Source organism: Cupressus sempervirens, chromosome 10, assembly GCF_028749045.1.
Source record: "Cupressus sempervirens isolate cs-2001-9-10 chromosome 10, ASM2874904v1, whole genome shotgun sequence".
Lineage (NCBI taxonomy): Eukaryota > Viridiplantae > Streptophyta > Pinopsida > Cupressales > Cupressaceae > Cupressus > Cupressus sempervirens.
Window position 1 is genome coordinate 564,206,874 of NC_143127.1, and position 23,165 is coordinate 564,230,038.

At 37.0% G+C, this 23,165-nt stretch overlaps 1 protein-coding gene across 2 annotated transcripts in view; it reads left to right on the forward strand.

Moving 5' to 3' along the window:
- Positions 1 to 22,024, forward strand: part of LOC149535135 (uncharacterized) — a 136,419-nt gene extending 114,395 nt beyond the window's left edge. For both annotated transcript variants that reach the window (XM_089804066.1, XM_089804067.1), the window contains exon 9: positions 21,642 to 22,024. In XM_089804066.1, the coding sequence (XP_089660192.1) occupies positions 21,642 to 21,692 (51 nt within the window). In that variant the 3' untranslated portion in view covers positions 21,693 to 22,024. The remainder of the gene's footprint in view (positions 1 to 21,641) is intronic.
- The last annotated feature ends 1,141 nt before the right edge of the window (positions 22,025 to 23,165 follow it).

Sequence of the window (23,165 nt, forward strand, 5' to 3'; positions counted from 1 at the left end):
TTTTGGTTTTTTTCGAAACTCCAAATTCGAATTTGCATGTTGAAGTAGCTTACTTGTTGACATGTTTTGAGTCTTTTGCCAAAGGCACATTTTTCTTTTGAGTTTGTTTTTGCATTTTGTGTGTTTGCATTTCATTTTTTCTTCATTTTGAAGAAGTTGCAAGTTCTTTCCCGAGAACTTGAACCTATTTCACTTCACTCCATCCATTTGATGCAAGAGCATCATTTCAGTCCATTTCCATCTTTTCATGTCACAACACTTCACATCTCATTCTTGATATGTGATTACATGTATTTCCATTAATCATCCGCACGTACATGTAATCTCATTTTCCATTTCCACTTTCACTCATCTCACTTTCCGCATCCGATCACGACATGATTACACAAAAAGTCTTTTACATGTAATTGCCATCTCTAGAACCCGTTCTTGACTAAAAGTCAATTTTTAAAATTCAAAAAAAGTCATGTGCATGTTTTCCCATGTACTTTGACTTCCCCTTTCCTCATAGACGTCTGTAAAGTCACTTCCCCTCAAGTCACATTGCATTTCCATCTTGCCATATGCACTTACACTTCATGAGCAAAATACATGTCATTCCACTTCCTTTGCCATAACTCATTTCATTGCATTTCATACGCACTTACATATAAGCTCATTCTTCATCCACATTCACATGTCATCTCACTTTCCAATCCTTAATACATGTTGCATATACATGTAATCTACTTTCCTTGTAATGACATCTTGAAAGCCCAAGTCACTTTCTAAAGTCAAGAGTCTTCATTCACATGCGTTCCCATGCGTTTCACCTTCATGTCTTAAATCATATCCATCTCCTTCCATTCTCATTTCATGGTTTCTCTTTCCATCCTCTGCATATGTATGATGTCTCTTTATGGGATCATCTCATTGGGTCCTCGAAGTATCTAATCCATACTTGAACCTTTGTTGCTTATCAAGAATTAACCTTTTATGGCAATATCCTCTGATGATGCGTTCACATTTTGGAATTTTTGTGTTGCAGCACAAGCACAAGAGATGCCCTCACCATCAAAATTTAAGGGCAAAATGAAATACCGGTTTGATAAAGAGTTTGCTCGTGCAACTCAATCTCATGTCGTGACCATTCTTGACAGTGTATTAGATACAAAGATCGGACATGTGGACATGACTAATTTCCTACGAAGAGTAGAAACTCCTGTTGGTCGTGAAATGAAATATATCAAGAGGAGTCATATTTACTTGGTGTCTATGTTTCCCATGGCTGCAATGGAACCAGAGTTTTTTTCGATGCGTGAAGCATTTCAGCCCAAATTCAAACGATCAAGGATGCTGATGGCAACATTATTATAGGCCTTAATCCAGAGGTTATTGAGCAAAGTTTCAAAGTGTCACATAATGTAGAGTGCGTAGATTTGACCAAAGATTCATCTTTATGAATATGGAATGAGAATAAGGGAGATTATCAGAAGTATGTGAATCTATATTGGTTAGATACTAGGAGAAACAACTTCTTGAGATGGCCAAAGACTGTTCATAGATCTAATTTCAAGCAGGAGTACAAAGATCTTATTATTCTTCTCAGTAGGATTTGTGGTTTGAAAGATTCTAGTGATTTTGAACCATGGATGTATAAGTTCATTTTCTAGATCATGGAAAATAAGGAGCATATCTTTTGGGGAGAACTAATTAGCACTGCACGCTGTCAATAGTTGCTCAATGTAAGGACTTCAGTGCCTTTCTACATGAGTTCCTACTTTGTTTATATTGCTGCTGCCTTGGGATCTTTTTCTGGACTCTCGACCAAAGGAGATGATTGTCTTCAAATTCCAATTTGGGATTACTATGATCAAATTACTCTGGCTAATAGTAAGTACCATTATAGAAGAGTTCAAGATGCTTTCTTTGGACATTTTTGGTGTCTGTTTGATACACAGTTATCCATCAAAAGGGTATCTAATGAAGCTTGGGGGAAGGTAAATCAGTATGGTTGTATTTTTGTCCAGTTTCCAACCTTTACTTACTTGAGGGTTGGATACTTTAAAGGTGAGCCATATACCTTACCTAGGTATGCTACTGACAGGATCATTTTGATGGAATCAACCAGACAACTCATGGAAGTTGAATCTGATCAACATGCCCTGCATAGGCCAGGTTTTGGTAATTGGTAATTATATGATCAATTCTGTGCATATTGAAAAAACTATGGAAGCAGAACTGTAGTTGATCACTTTGAAGAGACTCAATGCCAGGTTTGACTTTGAGTACTGAGAAATGAATTCTCAAATCAAGAGGGTCTTTACACATGTTCATTGTATCGAAGATGTTTGGATTGACATGTAGACAGAATTGGATATAATGAAGATGGATTACTGTAGATTAACTTTGCAGCAGATCATTGATCTTAACATGCTTTAGATCTTGTCAGATTTTCAAATTGAAGATGATGGCAATATTCTTGATTCAGAATATCGTCAGGCCACTTTTGATAAAAGATGCCCTTTTCCCATTCAATGGCAGCAGAAGGAAGGTACATCTATCCTTGGTAGATTCCAATCCATTTTAGCAAACACCAAAGAGTGGCTGAAAATTAAAGGCCTAAAAAAGGTTAATCCGAAATTGGGATTGGATTGTGGAAGTTTTAGACCTCCTGGAAGGAAGTCACAGCTGGAAATTACAGGTAAAGATGGAGCTTCTTCTTTTGATGTTAAGAAGTCTCTTAAATTCAAGTTGAAGGGTGGAAAGGGACTTAAATCATCTTAGATCCCTGAACCAGTTAATGAGTTAGAGGAAGAATCAGAGGAAAAATCAGACGAAGAAGATGAGGAAGAAGGGGAAGTTATGATTATATCTCCCCCAAGACTTGCACAAACTCATGAACCATCCATGTAGGAAGCACCTTTTCTGGATGAGATAGATGATGATGTGGATTCGTTTTCCATTGTTTTCACACCTTCCATCCCGGCTTCAGAAGTCAATACATTGGCTCTTCCTATATCTTCAACAGCGCCTCCCATTTTAACAAATAAACAAGATGAACATTTGGGAAGTGTGTTTGAAGATTTTCCAACTCTCACAGAAGGTCAAATTTCTGAACTTGTGTTGATGCGAGTTTTGTATCACTTACATAACATATTAGTAATTGGATATCTGATATGGAGTATCAAGCATACAATTCCTCTCTTGAAAAGTTATTGCTCATGGGATATGAGAACAACTCCAATGTTCTTCACACTTGTGGATACCCACTCAGTTTTATCGATGTAATTCGCTGGTAATCATGTAGGTGGCCTTACACAAATTGTAGAGGATGACTTGGACTTTGGTGGAAAGATGGAGATGGTGGTTTGGTGTAAATGCTAGATGATGTCGATGGTGACAGTGATGGTGGTGGAGGGTGAGTGGTTCTTATGACTAGTGTTTTTCTAGCTCTCTTCTCGTAAGTTCTAAGTCCTAAATTAGTTGCTATCCTACTACTCCTATGGATGGAAGACTAGCAAATGGACTTGGATCGAACCTAATGAAAGCTAACCAACGGCCTCACTTCCATAGGTGCAATGATTCAAAGGAATAATAAACTAGTTTGCAACACAAGGCTTCCCAACAAGCCACTAGGATACTAGTGGTCTAGTATTGATCCCTTTCAAACACCTACTAATGCTACCATGCAACTATCCATCTACTTCACTCTTACTTAGCAACTTGAAATGAAATTTGCTTCAACAACTTGAAAAGAAATCTACACTAACTTTTTGGAAGTAGAAACCATGCAATAATACCAAAGGCCCTTAATCACCATGCAAGTCACAACAATGAGAAAGAAATAGTGAATTTTGGTATTATCTTATGTAACAATTTTCTCCGACCCTTACAAATGAGAGCAAATGGCCTTTTATAGATGCCAAAATTACAATCGACTATAGAGATCAAAAGCAAAACCGACAATCTAGATTGAATTGTAGAAACCCTAATTAGGGTTGCCACCCCATCGGCCAATGAGAAGATGCCACCTCGTCAATGGACTAATGAAAAAAGTGTAAAAGTGGCAACCAATGAGAAGGCACCAAAGTGGTATCCAATCAGAAATAGACACTTGTCCTATTCTAAAAGAAAGAGAAATTGCCACTTGGGCTTACATTTAATGATCTTCTAATATGACTCTTCCCTTTTCTTTTGTTCTTTTAGCTAAGGCGATGAATTTAAGCTAGCCTTTCGTTGACTTCCTCTATAGGAGGACAAGGTGTGTGCTTCATCTTGAGTTCAGCTGATTTCACCATGCTGCTTGCTGCTCGTAGTGTCTTCTCATGATCTTTCTCATATTCCTTTGCAAATCCAATGAAAGCATTTAGAGAGAAAGGGTGTTCAAATGTTTCTTCTTGATGGCAATCTTTCCTAGCTCATCCAATCTCAATACAAGTCTTGTCTCATTGATATCCTCTTCTTTGATGTCTTCAAAATCAAGTGCCATCCTGACGTCGCTCATCATGGTTGAAATGGAAGTGTTGATGCTTGGGCTGTGCTGTGCAACCGCCTTCTGTATCTCTTTGAGTATTCCCAATCTGGTAGTCAAGGCGACAAACACAGATTCAACCATACCCAATCCTCTCTCATCAACCAACTTAGCCCTGTGTAAATATGCCTCCGACAGCCCAATGAATGCCTGTAGCCTAGGAATAGCTAAATCTTTGATGGGAAGGAAATCCTTCCACTCTTCTTCAAACAATCTGAGCTTGTTTCTAATAGTCACCAATGACCAGAATGTCAAGATGAAGGAAGGCAAGAAATTTCGCCCATCTTGGATTGTATCATGGATCCAATCCTTAACTTCATGTAGCTGAGCTGATATCTCTTCGGGGTTGCTCCCGCTATCTTGAGGAAGGGCTACCTGGTGCAATTGTTGGATGGATTGGCAATCTCTCCAATTTTTTTTTCGGCCTCCAACTTTATGATCCTTTCATTTGCCTTCCTCAACCTTTCTCTAATTGAAGCTGTACCCTCTTGAATCTCTTCACATTCCATATCATCTGTGTTTCTTCCCAAGTTGTGTTCTACTATCTCATATTCCTGGGCCGCAATCTCATCCACTGCCTTATTGACTGTTTGTATAGCAATCTGAACCTTTCGATGACCATCATTGTCGCTCTTGATTACCTTTGCCATCGTCTTTGCCATTTGTTTCTGGTACTTGCTATCACCCTTTTCTATTAATCCTCAGATGTCTTCCGCCGTTCGGGCAATTACTACCTCCCCCCTTGGCATAAGCATTTGCTTTAGCCATAGTGGTGTGGTGCATCTCCCCAAATTTAGATTTGGTTTGACTAACAAAGCATCACCAACGGCCTTGGGTGTCTAACGTATTGCCTTGATGTCAATCGACCCATCTTCTACTCCACCAGTTACTGCCATATCATCTCCTTGTTGGTTTTCTAAGAGGGGAGTATTCGGTGCTCTCACTGTAACCACTTGATTCTGAATCAGAGCTTACTTCTACCGCGGCTCCTTTATCGCTTGAATTGACCTCTTGGCTTCTAACCTCAACTATGCTTTCCAATGAAGGAATTGTATGCTGTCTCTTGGTCGGAGGTTTCAATGTTCTTTGCTGTTCTCTACCTCGAAAGCTCTCTTCTTGTCTTTGGCTATTTCCTGTTGTTGGCTACTTCCTTCATTCCTTTGTCTGACTGATTCTGTTTGCCCCACTTTTGGCTTCATCATCTCATAAGGGGTACCCTTTGTCTTTGTAGCCTCCTTAATCTTTCATTATACCACGACTCGGTATGCAAATCAAGTGTCCTAGTAACTGCCTCCAAGGAAGGATCCTGATGATCATCCCAATCAACTGGATTCAACTCTGTTCCTTCTACTATATCATAATCTCCTCTCAACACATTACCATCATCTTCCAATTGATCGGGAATATCAAGGCCTCTCCATTTGATATCTCTCATCATGTTCACCAACAATCTTGAGAAAGCTAGCTTCCTCACATGAAAATCATCCTTGGCATTGGCCCAAAAGTCCTCTATAGTGGGAACATGCTTAAATTCATTTCCATGAGATACCTTGATAAGACCATTAGGATCAAACCCCTGCCTTGCTCTGTACCATCCTAGGTGATACCGTTCCAATTTTTTCTCCGCAGCTGCAAAGGCGGCCCAATTGGGGCAACTATCATTGCCAATTGCGAGTGAGAAGGTAATGCTTGTTTTACTTTCATTTCTCATTATTCTATCATAATGCTCAAGTTGCCTAGCCAATTCCATCAAAACTACCTTGTCGGGAGGGTATCTTGGAAGCCTCTTGGGACAAATTGTACTCCCTGCTACTCTAATGTAGGTGAATTGCGAAAATTGGATGAACCAATTTCCAAACTTCTTTATCTTTGCCTCTGCTTCTGATGAAAGTCTCTTAGTAGGTGTCCCTTGTAGTACCCTTACTATCTTCATGGCAAAGGCATCACATAATATCTTGTAATCCTTGTTGTGCAAATGAAGCTGCGGATAGCATTCATGCACCAAATATTGCCCCGACCCCTTGCCAACTTCTCCTAAAGCCTTAAGTCCCGAACTCTTGTACAATCTAGCAATTAGGTAAACCAGATAGGACCCCATATAGAATTGCTTTTGGTTTTGGACGGTTCTGAGTTGTAATTCAAGGTTCTCACTTATGATCTTTAGCCCAATCAAATCTTCTTTTCCCCTTTTCAATTTCATCAATGAAGTACATCCAGTTTTCAAATTACATACCTTGAGTTAGGCCCATGATCCGGTTGAGAAGAACAACGAGATCTTCGTATTCTGATTTGAAGTCTGCCATTGTAAGCCTCGACGATCTGTTGACTCCTTTCTTTCCCTTGTGTAGCCAATTCTGCTTTAGGTGTGTGAAATAGGCCTCTTGGTTATCCTAAAATGATTTAGCTGCTTGATCCATCATCACTATTGTCATGTTCTTGTACTAAGGAATGTTAAATGTTTCTTCAATTGCTTGTTCACCAATATTGGCCAACACCTTCTTCCCTTCGCTAAAGATGATGGATATACTGATTAGATCAAACCGGGATGCGCATTCCATAACCAATTCCGGACAGGGCAATGTAGGAGGGAAAGCTGTTGTGTGCACAATTCTGCTTCTGTATATCTTTTTTGCCAAGGGGGATTGTCCTTCCTTTAGTGTGTCCTTTACCCGTATCATGTCTACTGTACTGATATTGGTCTCAGTTATTTGCTTCATTTTCGAGAAGAAAGGTATTTTGAGCATCATATTCTCTTTGCCTTTCTTAGTGTTTGTCCCCTTAGGATTCTTGCTTGTACTGACATCTTCCATCTTGTCGCTCTATTACGGGATGGTAAAGTGGTGGACAATTAGACTAGCAGAACCAAGGGAGGCAATCCTTAGACTAGAACGAAAGAAGGAAGTTAGCTTAAGGACCGCTTTCAACTCTAAATGATTAAAAGTCACCTGTACCAATAGCCGGATCTTGACTCTTTTGGAATTTAGGATCAGACCTTGAGAATTTCAAATCCTCTTGCAAATCAGAAATTTAAACACTTGAAACTGTCCACCATTTGTCCACAAAAAGTCAGACCTTCCTCATGTATCTCCTCCCAAATAAAATCGCCTAAGTCTGATGTGAAAAATACAGTCCCCTAATGGAGAAAATTAGACTTTCATCAGAGATCGTCTATGGCACAAAAATCAGGTCTGCCCTCAAAAAATGCTAAGAGTGGAAAGTTCTGCCTTCAAGCAGCCCTAATAGAAGGAGGAAAATCACCAAATAATGCAAAAATCTGCCTCCAAGAGAAATTGTGAAAGGTCTGAAAATGGTTGATTGCAAGCAAAATTGCCCAAAAATGCAAGAAATCTGCCTCCCAAAAAAAAATTGCCTAGGAAGAGAAGAGCTGCTCCAACGTAAAATTCGCCCAAAAAGAAGAGAGGACTGCCTTTGCTAAAATTGCTAACACCTTGAGGAGGAAGAGTGAGAAGTGAGAAAATGAGAGGAAAGAGTTTTCTCTTATACCCAATTTGTTCATCCTGCCAAGCTGGCTGACTGGGACCCTGGGAGCAAAAATAAATTAATTAGTGCACAAGATATGGCCCCCAATTAAATGCTAAGCACGAAATTAATTTTGCCAAAATGAAAATTGCTTTTTTAAATTGCCAATTAGTTCCAAATTGCAAAAAGAAATTAAATAATGCCTTGGAGATGTTAAATACTTCCATTTAATGAGGATTTAGTAATTAATATGTCATTAAAATTGGATTTTGGCTAACCAAAAGCCATTTTTCAATATTAAATTACCAATTTCATTAAATGGCAAAAAAATTTCAAGGCAATTTTAATCTATTAAAGCCAATTTTTGCAATTTTTATCCAAATCGATTTTGCTATGCCATTTAAATTTTTTTGACAAAAATAAAACCAGTTCTAGAGTCTAAAATCAATTTTGCGATTTGGCTTCATCTCCACAAAATTAATTTTTTCAACTAAGAAAAATTTAAGATTTTCCAAAACTCAAGTCTAACAAAATTTCTCCTTTTGAAAATTATCTAAATTTACACAATTATATCCAGATTTTCACAAGAAAATGTCGAAGTACAAATTTACAGTTTTATCCTGCCAAGCGTTGCCTCTTGAATTTTGTCCGACCTAAGGATGAAATTGGTTGCTCTGGAAAATCAAGCGAAACTGGGTGAAAATAAGCTAAGCTTCTCCCATTGGCCTGAAGGTGTCTAAGACTCAAATCTCAAAAAAAATTGAAATTGTTGGACAATCCAAAAATTTGCCAAGGCGATAAAAAAAGGGGGTCTCCAAAATTTTGGGGCAATGGTGTGAAAACCTCACAACAAATTGATACATCTCTAACAGGTTTTGAGTTATTCTTGACAGAATCCTCTCATCATGCACCTATGAATTTAGGATCAATGCCAATGGTCTCTTTTGTACCTGCTTCTACAAATGAAAGTTTTAGCTTGTCTACATGGTTAAGCAGGATCACAATGAAGAGAAGGAAAGTGAGCATAGCCCAAAATAACCTTCCTGTAAAGAAATTAAGTTTAAATATTTAAAAGATAAGATTGTTTTGAGGATCTTAGTTGATTAAGAGAAAACCAAGTTTCTAGAGGTTGCTGAGCCACTGGCGGACAAACTTGTTGAAGAGCTTACCTGTTCTCATTACGAGTTAACCAAGGTAGAGATCGGAAAGCAGTCACGACTTAGTTTCTTACAGGATGCTCATGATGCGCTTGCCAATGTATCTGTTATCTAAATTTTCACTCAGGGTTAAGATTCAGGCAGAACCTGTTACTTAATTTTCACCCATGTCAAAATTTAGTTCTAAATAATGTACAAGTGAAGATAAAGTACACATGTATTGCATTTAGCTTATATCTATTGCCAAATCAAATTTTATTCAGAACAGGAATAGTCAAAATGCCCTTTATATTATTGATCATGATATATATATATATATATATATATATAACTGATAATTACAAAGCTGAAATGAAATGAAAATGCTGAATGTATATGTAACTCACACAAGGCTGTGAGAGTAGCCTCTGCTGCTCCACTATTAAGTTCCTATCTATTTTATACAAATGTAATGAAAATGGAAGAAAAAAAGAACAAATATGTAAGGGTCATGGGTTACGAGTCATTGCTTGTGATGAATGACTGGTTAAGCATCCTCTTGATTGCTCCTTGTTAGTAGCTCGCCACCGTCAGCTCACGAGAGTCGTGATGGTGAACTAACCAAGCCAATTGCTAAAAATAGGGACATTGCAGTTTTCCCTCTCTAAGATTGCTTGTCCCCAAGCAATCTCAGAGAAAAATGAACATCACAGTTCACTTGTATCCCAAGGGTAGAGCTGCGCACTATTCCTGCTGTGTACAAGCAACTCATGTAGCACCAACACCCAAATAACAAACATCAACGTCAGAATCATGTGAAAACTGACTTTAGGTGCTGATGAAGGCAACAACTCATTGAAACTCAACCCAACTGAAATGCAAACTATGTCCACACCTGAGTCCTGATCAAACTAACACTCACACCCAAGTGCACTGTGGAGATGACAACGACCCTCTGTACTCGAATCACTATCACCAACTCCAACCTCTGATAAACTATTCTGGCTGTGTAGATACTGCAAGTGGTTTAACTTGCAGCTGCTAATCCCATTTGCAAAAGATGGTGCTAACCCATCCCATAATAGAAGGTATGAAACTGGAGCTAACACACATTGACGCGAGACCAAATGCTCTATTTTGTGGGTCAAAGGAGAAGTGACGAGTACTCCTCACAGTGTAATGTCGATAAAAACTTCCAATCTCTATCAAGGGCTCATCAGTATCAAACTGGGAATTAGAAGATGGCTTCATTCTTTGACTCCAAACTACCAGTCGGGCAGGATTTTGGGCAACCCTCTCAACAAACCCAACCTCAAATCCCTGTGGTATAGCATAGTAGATAGTGTCTCTACAATCTTTCCCACTAACCTCTAAATAGCACGAGAGCCTCAAATGAGAGTACCCTTAAACACTATATGAATCCTCCTGCACACTTGAACTCTCCAAAAGATACTCCATGAAAGACTCTGTGTAGTAGAAATTATATGTGGAAGCATCAACCTCCTCCCCTGCGACCCAAAACTGATCCCCTTGAAAATGTGGCACTACCAACTATCCAATGCTACTAGCTGTATGAAATGAAGAAATAGATTCTCCACTGACACTCTCACCTCCTCTATACCTACTGCACTCATATCCTGGACGGATGCAACTGCCACATCATCACATCCCTCATCTCCAATCGTAGAAGCAAACTCACCAATAACCACCACAATATGTAGCTGAACTAGATTTGGGATTGGTGTGGGTCGAACATGCTCTAACTCCATGGTCACCTCATCCAATTGTGACTATGAATCCTGAAGAGCCAATTAGGCACATTGAAGAGGGTCTACAGTCACCTCAAGGTCCTAGGCGAGCTCAACCACCTCCTCCTCTTTCCCTAACAACATCTCATAACAGGTGCTACCCCACTTCAGAAGGTAATCCCTGTTAGCAGCCAACTTTCCAATTGAGAGTAACTATGCTTCAAGATCCTGACAGCCTCTTGAAGTGCATGAACCTTTGCTAGGGAAATACTACTATCACCTTGCTCATCTGACATAGGAGCACCCTAACTAAATGTAGCTAGCATTTGATGGATAACATCATAATGCTCAAAGAGCTGAAGAAATGTCACTTTCACTCACCTTCAACTGACTCATCACATGATGCATCTGTAACTCCTGCCTCATATGCAAGCTCTCTATGCCACTAACTACACTGTGATAGGAAACCAAATTAGAATTTCGCACCACAAGATCACACACCACATGTGTGCTATCGTCTTCGCACACCTCTGCATCCAAGATACAACTACTAGGTACCTCAATCAACTCCTCATCCAAAGAGATGAAAGTCCTCGTGGTATCAATCTCCTTGTATGCCTCAGCTTCCACCTCAACAGTAAGATCCTGTAAACATTGATCATGAGACCTATCCAAAACCTCCTTAGAGGCATCACCTAATGTATGGCAAGGGATATCATACCCAGTGCAACTCATATCATCATCAGATGTGTCCATACTATATGCATCCACATCTCCTAATAAAGCCTCAACTGCTAACATTTGACTCTACACACATGACTCAATGTCAGGCTGTGATTCAATAATACTAGACATGAACCCACATCTACGAACTCTGCTGTAACACCTAGATCACCAACATTACAGCTGGGTGACTCCATATGTGCCTCAGTCACACCTAAGGAAGCAGCGGCCTTCTGCATTGGAGCAACACTACGATAGCTCACATATAAATCTCCAATAATAATCCCCTCCTCGAGAGAGAGCCTGAAGAATCAATATTAACAATTGCATTAACTGTCTTTGCACTAACTGTAGCAACAACTCTGGGAGCCTCACCCTGTTGAAGCTTAGTGGCACTATCCTCCGCAGCCACTGACTCAACCACATGCCCTTGTGTAATAAGTCCATCATCAACACTCCAGATAGGACTAGTAAGCATCGTACTATATATAGGTACATCTACATCATGGACATCTATTTGGGGCAAACTCAAGCCTCCTTCCCGCCGACCTTCTAAAGATGGAAACCATATACCTAACTGCCCTCTCAACCGTCTCTGGATCCGAGAAGCTCTCCGCCAACCTCTGTTGATGAGGCTTAAGTTTTTCCACACTCTCTCAAGACATTTATTTTCTTGCTATCTTCCTCACTGCCCTTGCAGCTCTCGGAACTACTAGACCTCCTGTATCTCTCCATAGCTGGAAAAAGCTAGTGTTGGCCACTTCCAAAACAACATCAGATCTGAAATAAAAATAAATTTCCTACACTACAAGATGGCAGGAAACCGCTCTGATTCCATTGTTATAACCCTCAACCGGCTATAACTAGGCAAATATCAATTTCTTCCACAATTCAATGGTTTGACACTTTGTCAAACACTTGCGAGCAATTTGATATCACTGTTTTTTAAAATTTTGAACACAATACTAGGATGTGTAATAAACTAATCACAATTACCAGTTAAGCTAGACTTCAAGACTCTTGCATAGATGAATACCAAACAACTGATATCTAACTCTTTTTTATGTGTTTGCAGATATATTTATGAATTGAAAGTATCAGTTAAAACTGATTTTCTTATTTGATCACAATAGAACTATTATTGTTTACAAGAATGAACCTGCTTTGCATTTCAAACATGAAACCAATATTGAATTACAAACTTAAGAACCTGGTTTTGATATGCACGATAAGTAACCAATTACTTCACCAGATCACTGATCAGATATGTAATGCTACAACAGTCCCAAATGCCGCCCAACAGCAGAAGATCTAAGCTCATTAAATCAAGATTTAACAGTCTATAATAGCAAACCCAATCGCTCCTTTCAGCAGGTCACTGGAATTACTGATTGCAGCCCTCATACAGTGAATTGCAGGCCAAAGCAAATGTACGCAGGCTTCCAATATGGCTGCAGCGCTCAACCAATTAGCCACAAGCCTCAATAATTTAATTGCTGGCTCTGAAAAAATGATTGCAGGCCACAAACAAGCTAGCCGCAGCCCGAGGAATGTACGACAACCTCTCAAATGTCCACAACTGCCTCCAAACTTCATAAATAGATGTAGTTTAATTACAACAACTCTAATTATCCTTCCAAACACTGACAATTTCTCCAACACAAATTGACTTCTCAGATATAGACAGAAACAATAGAGAAGCAATTGGCAAAATTGCTATACCACAACAACAATTTGCAAAATAATTGCAAAGGAAATTCTTAGACTCAAACCCTTATACTTCAGCAAGGGCATAGGAATAAACTCAAGAAAACTCCTTCACATGCAATAAAAGAAAATAATCAATTGCATGCCTTTCCCATCAAATGGCCTCTATATTTATAATCTCCAAATGACACAAGCTTCCCAAATGAACTTCATCTAAGAAGCTTCCTCCATACTGTTAGAATGTTTAGAATAACTGTGGGGGGGGGGGTGTGAATCAGTTACTCAAGGTCCATAAGTACCATTTGAACAATCAAACATTAAACATTCACTGTTTTGCTTATCCTTCTGTAGCTCGGTCTCTATTGAATATTAATAAACAAATTTACTAGTAGTTCACTATCCTATTATAATAGACTACTTTGTTGAATGTAAACATGTAAATGCAAAATATCATAAAACATTCAACACAAGTTTGACACTAAGATTTTACGTGGAAACTCAATTTGGGAAAAACCACTAGCAACATGTCACCACTTTTTCACTCTTTCAAAGTGAGCTCTGTAAGGAGCCAACCCTGTTAAAGGTTACGATACGACCTGTTAAATGTGACCTAGTTAGAGGATTTAATCACCCTGTTAGGAGTGGCTTTGTTAGAGGACTTTAGAACATTCTAACAAAATGTCACCATGCTAAAGGATTTACACAAACTGTTAAGTCCTTCAATGATTGTTAGGTCAACCTTTGATTAAAAGGATTTCAATACAAACTGTTTACAATGATTAGAAAGAAAACAATAGGGTTTTGATCTATATGATTTACAACTCACTTTTGTAGGTTCAGATCACTATTCGGCTCATGTGATGATTCACTGATAAGTCCCCCTTGTCAACTATGTCTCTTAACTTGCTTGGCAACCCTTCAAATAGTCAATCTTCTCCTTCCAACAAACTTAAGCCTTCTGCTTAGATTCATTTATCAACTTAAGCAACATCTGTGCAAGCATTTCTTTTGCTTCGCTCTCACATGCTCCCACTTTCTTATTGACTCTATGCCTCCTTAAACATGTAATTCTGGCTTTTCCGTTTTTCATGATCACTGTAGATCTTAGGGTTTACGATATGGTTTATCAGAGTCATTGTATTTGTCCATCTTCCTTCTTTTCTAGGAACTTCTCATCCTTGAATTAAATGATTCAACTCATCAATCTTATCTTCAACATAGTTTCCATATCCCAAGAAATCAACTGAGTTGGCTGGAAATCACGATTCCTCTTACGCATTCAAAATACTGTTATTCGGCCATAACTAAGTTTTGGCACTTCGTCATCACTTAATCACTTAGTCGTTGTAGAACTCTTGGCTCGGCATCAACTAGCTTGCTTAGTTGATATTGATGCTCGGTCAAGACTAAATTTGCTCGACACTTATTGTGGCTCGATTGACAGTAGCATCACTCGACAATCCTTAATTGTTTACTCTATTGCTCGATTAAGCTTTACATCAATGATATAAACAATCACTTTGGTTTGTCAAAGTCTAACTAATCAAATGTCCATTGTAACTTCCTTTTCATAACTCAACCTTTCCTCTAGGTGCTATTTTTATGAGTAACTTTTCAAATCTTCCTAATCAATCAAAATAGATATGACATTTAGATCAGATAGCAACATGTCTCATTAGTAGAATTGACATCAATAACAAAACAACAATTGTTCCAATTGTAGTTTCCAATACACACAACATTAAAATATAATAAAGTGTCATTATAATATAATTTATTAATTCCTTGTGGCTCCAAAAATGACCTTTTCCACCATAACATAATATTCTAACACACATGCCACTGTTTCTTGTGGCCACGATTTAAAACTTTTCATCTTGGTTCCAATGAGCTATGATACTAAGGTGATCAATATACAATGCCAACAAAAATAGCAACCTCAACATATTTAGATGAATAATAATAATTAACCCGTTTTGTGAAAACAACTGAAGAAGCATCAAAATTGAAATCTGACAACACCAGAGTGATCCTGATGAAGAAAGGTGGTAAATGAACTTGGCGGGGTGACTTACTACAAATAGATGGTCCCTCCAAGATTCTTGGAGCCTGAATGGGAAGCCCGAAAGAAAAATTGAGAGCATCACTAAACTCCTCTAATGCAACTAAGCTCATCAATACCAACAATTTGTCTTACTTTAAATAGTAAGTCCTTCAAACAAAGCCAAAACACACTATAGGCTGTTGGAAACCCTATAACCTCACACTGGGACCCTCAAATCCCACTGTAAGCTAACGAGGGTCGCGATGCTGAACTGACCAAGCCAATTGCAGGAACTTGCTAAAAATGGGGGCATTACATTATTAACTTGAAATTTTAACAATGTCTGCTAGAGGATCAATCAACGTGGCACAATAGTGATTATCATGTGAAATCACTCTTTAGAAATTGTGGTTTTTTCCTTCAATACTTCTCATGTGGGATTTTATCTTCTAGTTAAATAACAACAGTTCCAAGCACCAAAGGAGTAATAATGAAATAATAAAAAAAGTATTCTTCATATGGTGGTTACTTCTCCTTTGTTAGTGTCTCTTATATATCCTTTTCCTTCCATAACCATGATTCTTCATACGGTGGTTACTTCTCCTTTGTTAGTGTCTCTTGTATATCCTTTTCCTTCCATAGTCATGACTCATGATTCTTCCCATGCCCCTTGACTTCTGATTAAATTGAACTTTAATTTTGTGTTTTTTAATCATACTTAGTTACCCAGTTTTCCCTGTGGTTCTTTGAACAAGGCAAATTTCAAATTGGTCCTTGGTCTTGGTTCCGGTTCCCTTTTGGGTTCCACTTGGGTTCGAACCTAGGCAGGTTGGTTGCTCCAGGCCGAACCTAGGTCGAACCAAAGCACACCGAGGCAGATCGAGTGCGAACAAAGTACACTTGCATTGTGAAATATCTTATAATTTAGTGCAGAAAACGATTATTGTGGAATTTGAATAAAGATTTTTTAAATTACAAAATTTGCATCAAATTTTACTAGTCCTCAAGATTTCTTATAGTTAAACCTTTACATCCAATTGCTGATAATGACCCCTGTTCGATTAATTGGAAGCTCTGACTATAAATCATATTTTAAGCATTAAACATCTTCAATAGGTGGAGGGAGGTACAAGTTACTTACATGCATTTTTCAAGTAGGATGTTAATTACAAACAAACAAGCTCTCTATACAATGAAAAAGTAATAAGTGTTTGACAACATGGAAAGCAGCAATGTTATTAGTGCAACTGATCCCATTGACATTGGCACAGTTTTTGAATCAACTAATGCCTTCAAAGTTTGATGAATATGAAGAATAAGAAGAAGAAGAAGATGAAGATTTAGATAATCCATTAGATGATTGAAGTTTAAAGTACTAATTGTTAAAAGTCAAAACAATGATACTTGAACTCGATATTATTTTAAAATGTTGGTGTTGATAATATATATGATGGTATTATTACAAGCTTATAGTGTTTTTGTTGTTTTTATGATACTACGTGGCATTCTAATCTTAATTCATTCTTCTGGCCTGCATACATATTTATATATATTAGTTTTTAACATGTCTTTGTACTAACAAACCCAAATCCCATTTCAAAATTTTGCCGTACCAATCCACCGGTTCTTTGAACCCGATCTTGAACCCAAACTCAAACTAGTAACTTAGTGTCATACTAACTGATACAATGTTAAAACGCATTATGGAGCATGAAGCACAAGATAGAGAAGCATGTAGACAAAATTCGCCCACTAAAACAAACAAAGCAAATGCAGCCCCTATATTCCAATATTATAATAGAAGACCACCCATTTCCTCCTATCAAAGTTGACCTGAAAGTGAAAGTGAAAGTGAAGCAGCCATTGCACGCAAAAGAAAGGGACCTTTGGAAATTTCATGTCAAAATGAGAGTCGAGACATTGTCAACCAAGATGTTGCAAGATGTATACATGCAAATGGGCTGTCTTCTATGTTACACAGAAACGCGTTTCTCGACCCAAGGGGACTTGTTTTTGTCCCAAAATGTTATAGGGACAATGGGATGAAAAGGAAATATCCCCTAGCTGTCCTCGATTTCAGAAAACTGCAGCAAACCATAGGAAACATCCTTTGACATTTGGGGATGGCGATTTGTCCCTGAAATGCCTAGGGGATGGCCATAATGTCCCTGATCTGTCATCGAAACAGTAAAGTGTCCCCAAAATATTTGAATGATTTTTGGCATTAAAACTTAAACAAAAACACTCTTTTTAAAAAAAAAATCTTTTTGTCGAATTGACAATGTAGGGACTTTGCAAGTTTTAATTTCATGCAAGAAGACAATAAAATTAGTGATTAAATATTCGACAATGAAATTCATGATTAAATATGTTCAAATATTACATATCAAATTAGAAAATTAGAAAATATATTAAAATGATAAATCTAATATTTAATTTAAGTTTTATAATTTTCATCATAATAAACATATGTAAAAATAATTATATTAAATAAAAATATACCATTATTATAAATTTAATTTGATAGCTTTTTAATAATTAATTGTTAGAATAAAAATAACTCAAAATATATTAATTTAATTTTTTAGCATTCATTGGATTATCAATTTCTTCCAGAGGGAGTTTTATAGTGATCAGATAATTCTGCGCTTTTGGATATTTGATAGCTAGAATGCGGCTTAGTTTCATAGGTTATGCTTGTATTCTGATATATTTAGATGTTTGAGACTTTTGAAGACAAGTTTGAGGAATATCAATTTGGATATTTATATTGATAGACCGTGGTTTTGATGTTTGACACTATTGTTGTAAAATTGATTCATAGATATTTATATTAAATAAAAATCTATCATAATTATAAATTTAATGAGATAAATTTTTATTATTTAATTATGAGAATAAAAAATAATTCAAGTAATATTATGTGTGTGTGTGTGTGTGTGTGTGTGAACTATAAGGTCACTGAATTTAAACTTTAAACTAAGATGATTTTTAAAGTGGCCTTTAAATTATAATTACAAAGACTTCCAAAAAATTAAGTGAATCAAAAGTTGAAGTAAAATAGTTAGAATGGAAAAGTGCGATTATTATTAAAAAAAAGATATGACTTTTCTTTATGATATGTAACATCCCTTTATAAAGATATATAAGATGAAAGAATTGGGGAGGAACATGATATATTCGACAAAAAATGGATTTATAAGAAAAAAAAAAAATTGTACTGACGAATAAAGAGCTTAAAATGACTTTGTATTATGAATTGAAATATTTTATTTTGATAATAAAATAAAAGGCCCTTTGTTTATTTTTATTGAAGGCATGGAGAATTAAATAGCAATTGATTGTCCTTTATAATCATTTTAAAAAAATTCTGTAAACAATTTATGTCAGATAAGTGTACAAGGTCATCTATGGCATTTAAAACTTGATCATTGCAGATGTTGTGAAATATTTAATTGTTTTCGAATTTGTGTCCAGTTTGTCTCCTCGACCTTAGGAGTTAAAGCACGATCTGGACTAGTTTAGAATTGCTATATATATTTGATGTATCATGTCTTGATTATAAAATTGTTTATAGTTTATGTGCATAGAATATTATAAAGTTGTATGTTATGATCTTCATTGTAGTTGACTCTGTTGCTTGAATAAGCTAAAGCACTGGTCTTTTTATCATGAAAGTATTGGATTTATATTTGAAGTTAGAAAATCTATAACTTCCTTGTTACAAACCTCAAATCCATTGTTAAAAACTTTATACAAAACATTCATTCCAAACTATCACATAACTCCATATTAATCGAGTTCAAAGCCCTTATCAGCCGGAGAACTCCAAAGCTTAAATCTGCTATAGAAAAGCCTTGAACCAAGCAGTCAGCATTTGAGGTGAAGGTATACTCGCTTGGGTGTAGTGGAGCCTAAAGTGCAAGGGAATCAAGGTGATTCTCGTTCGTTGCCCAGAACTGATTGCGGAATCCTGTTGGAGAATTGACAAGCTCTTGGATTTCCAATTCACGGATTTGTGAACCAACAGGTTCTACTTGTAGCTTATTATATTACAAGTTTATGGTGTTTATATGATACTATATGATATTCTAATCTGAATTCATGCTTTTAGGCTGCACGTGTGTGTGTTTGAATGAATCAACCCTAAACGAACCCAAGCCCATTTCAAAATTTAGCTCTACCTGCAATCCGTTTTTCGATTTTGTAGTTAACTCAAATTGGCAACCTCGTTTATTTCTAATGCAATCCTTGGGAGTATTCTTTTTTCTGCTCTCTGCTTCAAAGTGTGTGTTAGCTATCATAGATTAGGCCATTAGCATCTAGTCAAGATTATATAATCTCTCGTTTGGTATAGAAGAGTTGTTTAGCCTTATAGATGTGGAAGCACTACCTGATAGATAAACTGTTTGAGCTGAAAACAGATCATATGAGACTAAGGTACATCTTCATGCAACCGAACCTAAATGTCCGACATAGACGTTGGTTAGAATTTCTCAGTGAGCATGATTTTGGTTGAGTATATAAAAGGGAAGGAGAACAAAGTGGCTGGTGCTCTTAGCAGAAGGAGGCACATTTCTGTATCTCTACCGCTAGAACACGCATGAGAGAGCTGGGGTTGCAGAATCTTACGGGTGATGACCATTACGAGATGGTTAAGTTAGCTTTGCACGTTGATCCATCTGACTACCATTTTGACAGGTACAATTTTGATACTGATAGTATTTTGAGATACCAAGACTGGATATACATTTCTGACCGAGCAGGGTTGAGGAAGTTAGTAACGGAGGAGATCCATTGCACTCCATTTTCTAGCCACCCAAGGATGACTAAGATGATTGCCGATGAGGCCATTGTATTTTTGGCCAGGTCTGAAGCATGATGTGTCATCTTACATAGCCCAATTTTTAGGATGTCAGCGAGTCAAGGCTGAGCATAATCATCCAGCTAGATTACTTTATCCACGTGCCATACCGGACAATAAATGGCAAGTCGCCAACATGGATTTTATCCAGGGGTTACCTAAGACTAAACAGAGGCACACTGTTCTTTTGGTTGTGGTTGACAAATTGACCAAAGTGGTTCATTTCATTTTAGGAAGCCTACGAGATGGATCATTGACTTTGGCCAAGAAATTAGTGCTGGAGTTTTTCAGGTTACATGGTGTACTAGAGATCATAACTGGTTTGCATACCCCTATAAAATGACCATTACTTCGTTACCTTTATTTTAGCAACAATCATTTCACATGGTCCACTCAAAGTGTGTTTAAATGATCTAAGTATTTCTGTACTTTAACGTCAGTTTTTTTGGAAAAATTAATATGGAAGTGAAGATTATTTTTAAAAAGTAGGGTTATGACATAAGTTCTAAGTTTGGTTTAGTTTAATCACAAGGGAGCCTCCCCTTCTACTTCGAAAAGGGGTTTATTCTTTTACACTTTCCTTTTCGCATTTTCCCTTAAAGGGATAAACAAAACACTAACATATCTTAGCATTATTTGAATTTCACGTCTTGAATTCGATAGAAGTTAATAAAGGTTCCAAATTCGTTTATGGTATATGATAAATAGAAAATTGGCAAGTTTTTCGGATAGAGGAAAAAGTAATATTATGGAGACGGGGAAATCTTGATTTTGATCTTCAATTTTAGCCACTATAATTCTTTTAGCTATTTTTGATTCTCAGGAATAGAGCTCCCACCTGATGATCAACAGGAGCCCCCCTAGAAATGATAAAAGTATTGAATGAGAGTTGGATTTTGGGGACATTTGAGGCATATACGTTCTAGCTACAACAAATGTAATGCTAAAAAATCAGCATGCAAAATTGGAAATTGATGACATGTTGAGGAAAGTTTGTTCTTGTTATTTTAATAAACTCTATCAAGATAACACAGCGTTACCATCTAAATGTAACCGTTTACATTGAAATTTCTATATTTAACTTGGCAATCATTTTTCCCAGCATATCCTCATTGTATCCAGTCCTGAATTCTGGAAAACTTTTGACGAACCTTCATTTCAACTCCTATCAACTTCAACAGTAGTTTTTACTGTTTTTTTAAATTTGATTGCACTGCCTTATTAGTTCTCAGTTCTTGGACCATTTTATAGATTTATGCTTATGAGTAATGGAAGATCATGTCCGTGAAATATTTTCTTCTCTATCTTATTTGCTTGAGCTTGTACAATTTCATATATAGCCAAGTAGGTCATGGTTTTTGTTTTTTAACCTATAGAAAGTTTTAGCTTGCAGTTTTAACGATTGTTTATTTCTTTGTTCTTTTAGGATTGCGAACGAAGGTTTTTGTCAAAATTATTTCATCACAGGATAGAATAATCGGATGGTTGCCACCAACATTGTTTGGCAGCCGGCTCAGGTTGTGCTGTATTTGGAGCTTGAGAGAATGGAAGGGACAACCCAACATTCTTTTCTATCTATTATTGAATGTATGCATGATGCATCACAGAAATACAATTTTTTTTGTTTGGATGGCTTTATAATCAATTTCGTGCATTCAGACTTCTGTATCCGTGATTAATTTGGTAATTGATCTATTCATTATTTAACAGCTGTCTTACTAGTGGTGTATATGGAGCAATTAGTTCCACGTTTTGGCATGTGTAGCAATATTATTATTTTTATGTAATTCTTCAGCGATTTGGAGTGCAGTTTCTTCAAAATGAATTCTGACCATTAGATTGAATTTTATTGATGTTAAAATCTGGTCCACAAATACGACAGTAAACATAAGGTAAGTAATGACATTTTTGTGCAGTAGTTGAAAGTAAATGAAATGAAATGTCGAAAAAGTGCGATCTCAACGACAGAAGGTAAAGACATGGATTACTTTAGTCTTGCAGTATGGATTAAGCAAAGACTTCTACGGGTTAAACATCAGAAAAGCTGTGGCCTCTCACCAATTTCTATGAAATAATATAGATGTATAAGAAACAGTATGCTAGTTAATGAAACATTGAAGTCAACGTTATCCTCTATCATTAAAAATGGACTATATTGGCATAAAAAATTTGGGATTGATATGATATGATATGATAGATTTTAATGACGTTCACGAGACTAAAGTAGTCTATGGGACTCATGCAATCGCCCTCCCGAGTCAGGAGCCAAACTAGTCAGTTGCAAAGTTTTGGTTAACTTGTCTCTTCTTCTCTGAATTTTGATAATCAAATCCGCTATTCTCTTCACTTGATCTTCCTCAAATAAATAGTTGAAGTCCTTGTTCTGCAGAATTTTTGTATAATCAGATCTGATGTTGTTTTAAGCCAAGCATTCCATGACAAAGTGTTGCTCTGTCTCCACTGTTCCCATATTGCAGAATAAACATGTTCTGTCTGCTCACTCTTCCTTTGGAACTTGCCATCTACCAGTTTCACATCGCAGCTGATGTGAACTAGTTCTAATTTGTGCCATCAACATTTTTGCTTTCCAGTTAATAGGTGCCCTTATATAGGCCTTTTCATCATGACTAGAAGTGGGATTAAATTCTTTAATGTAATCAGATTTTTTCCTCCATATGTGTCTTGTCCACAGAATATTGCAAAATTTTTCATTGACAAACTTTTTTATTTCTTTAATATTATCCGGGCAAGCTTGGATATTGATATCCCATTTTTGCATCCATTTGTCATTTTGTTTCATCCATGTGCTTTTCCGCCTCACAAGTTTTTCCTCTATTACCAACTTGGGCCAACGATGTGTTTCTAGACCTTGGGTTTTCTTTAAATAGCTTAGCATTCGGATCAATGTGACGACTTCTAATGGAAAGGAACTCACCTCCGCCAAAAGGAT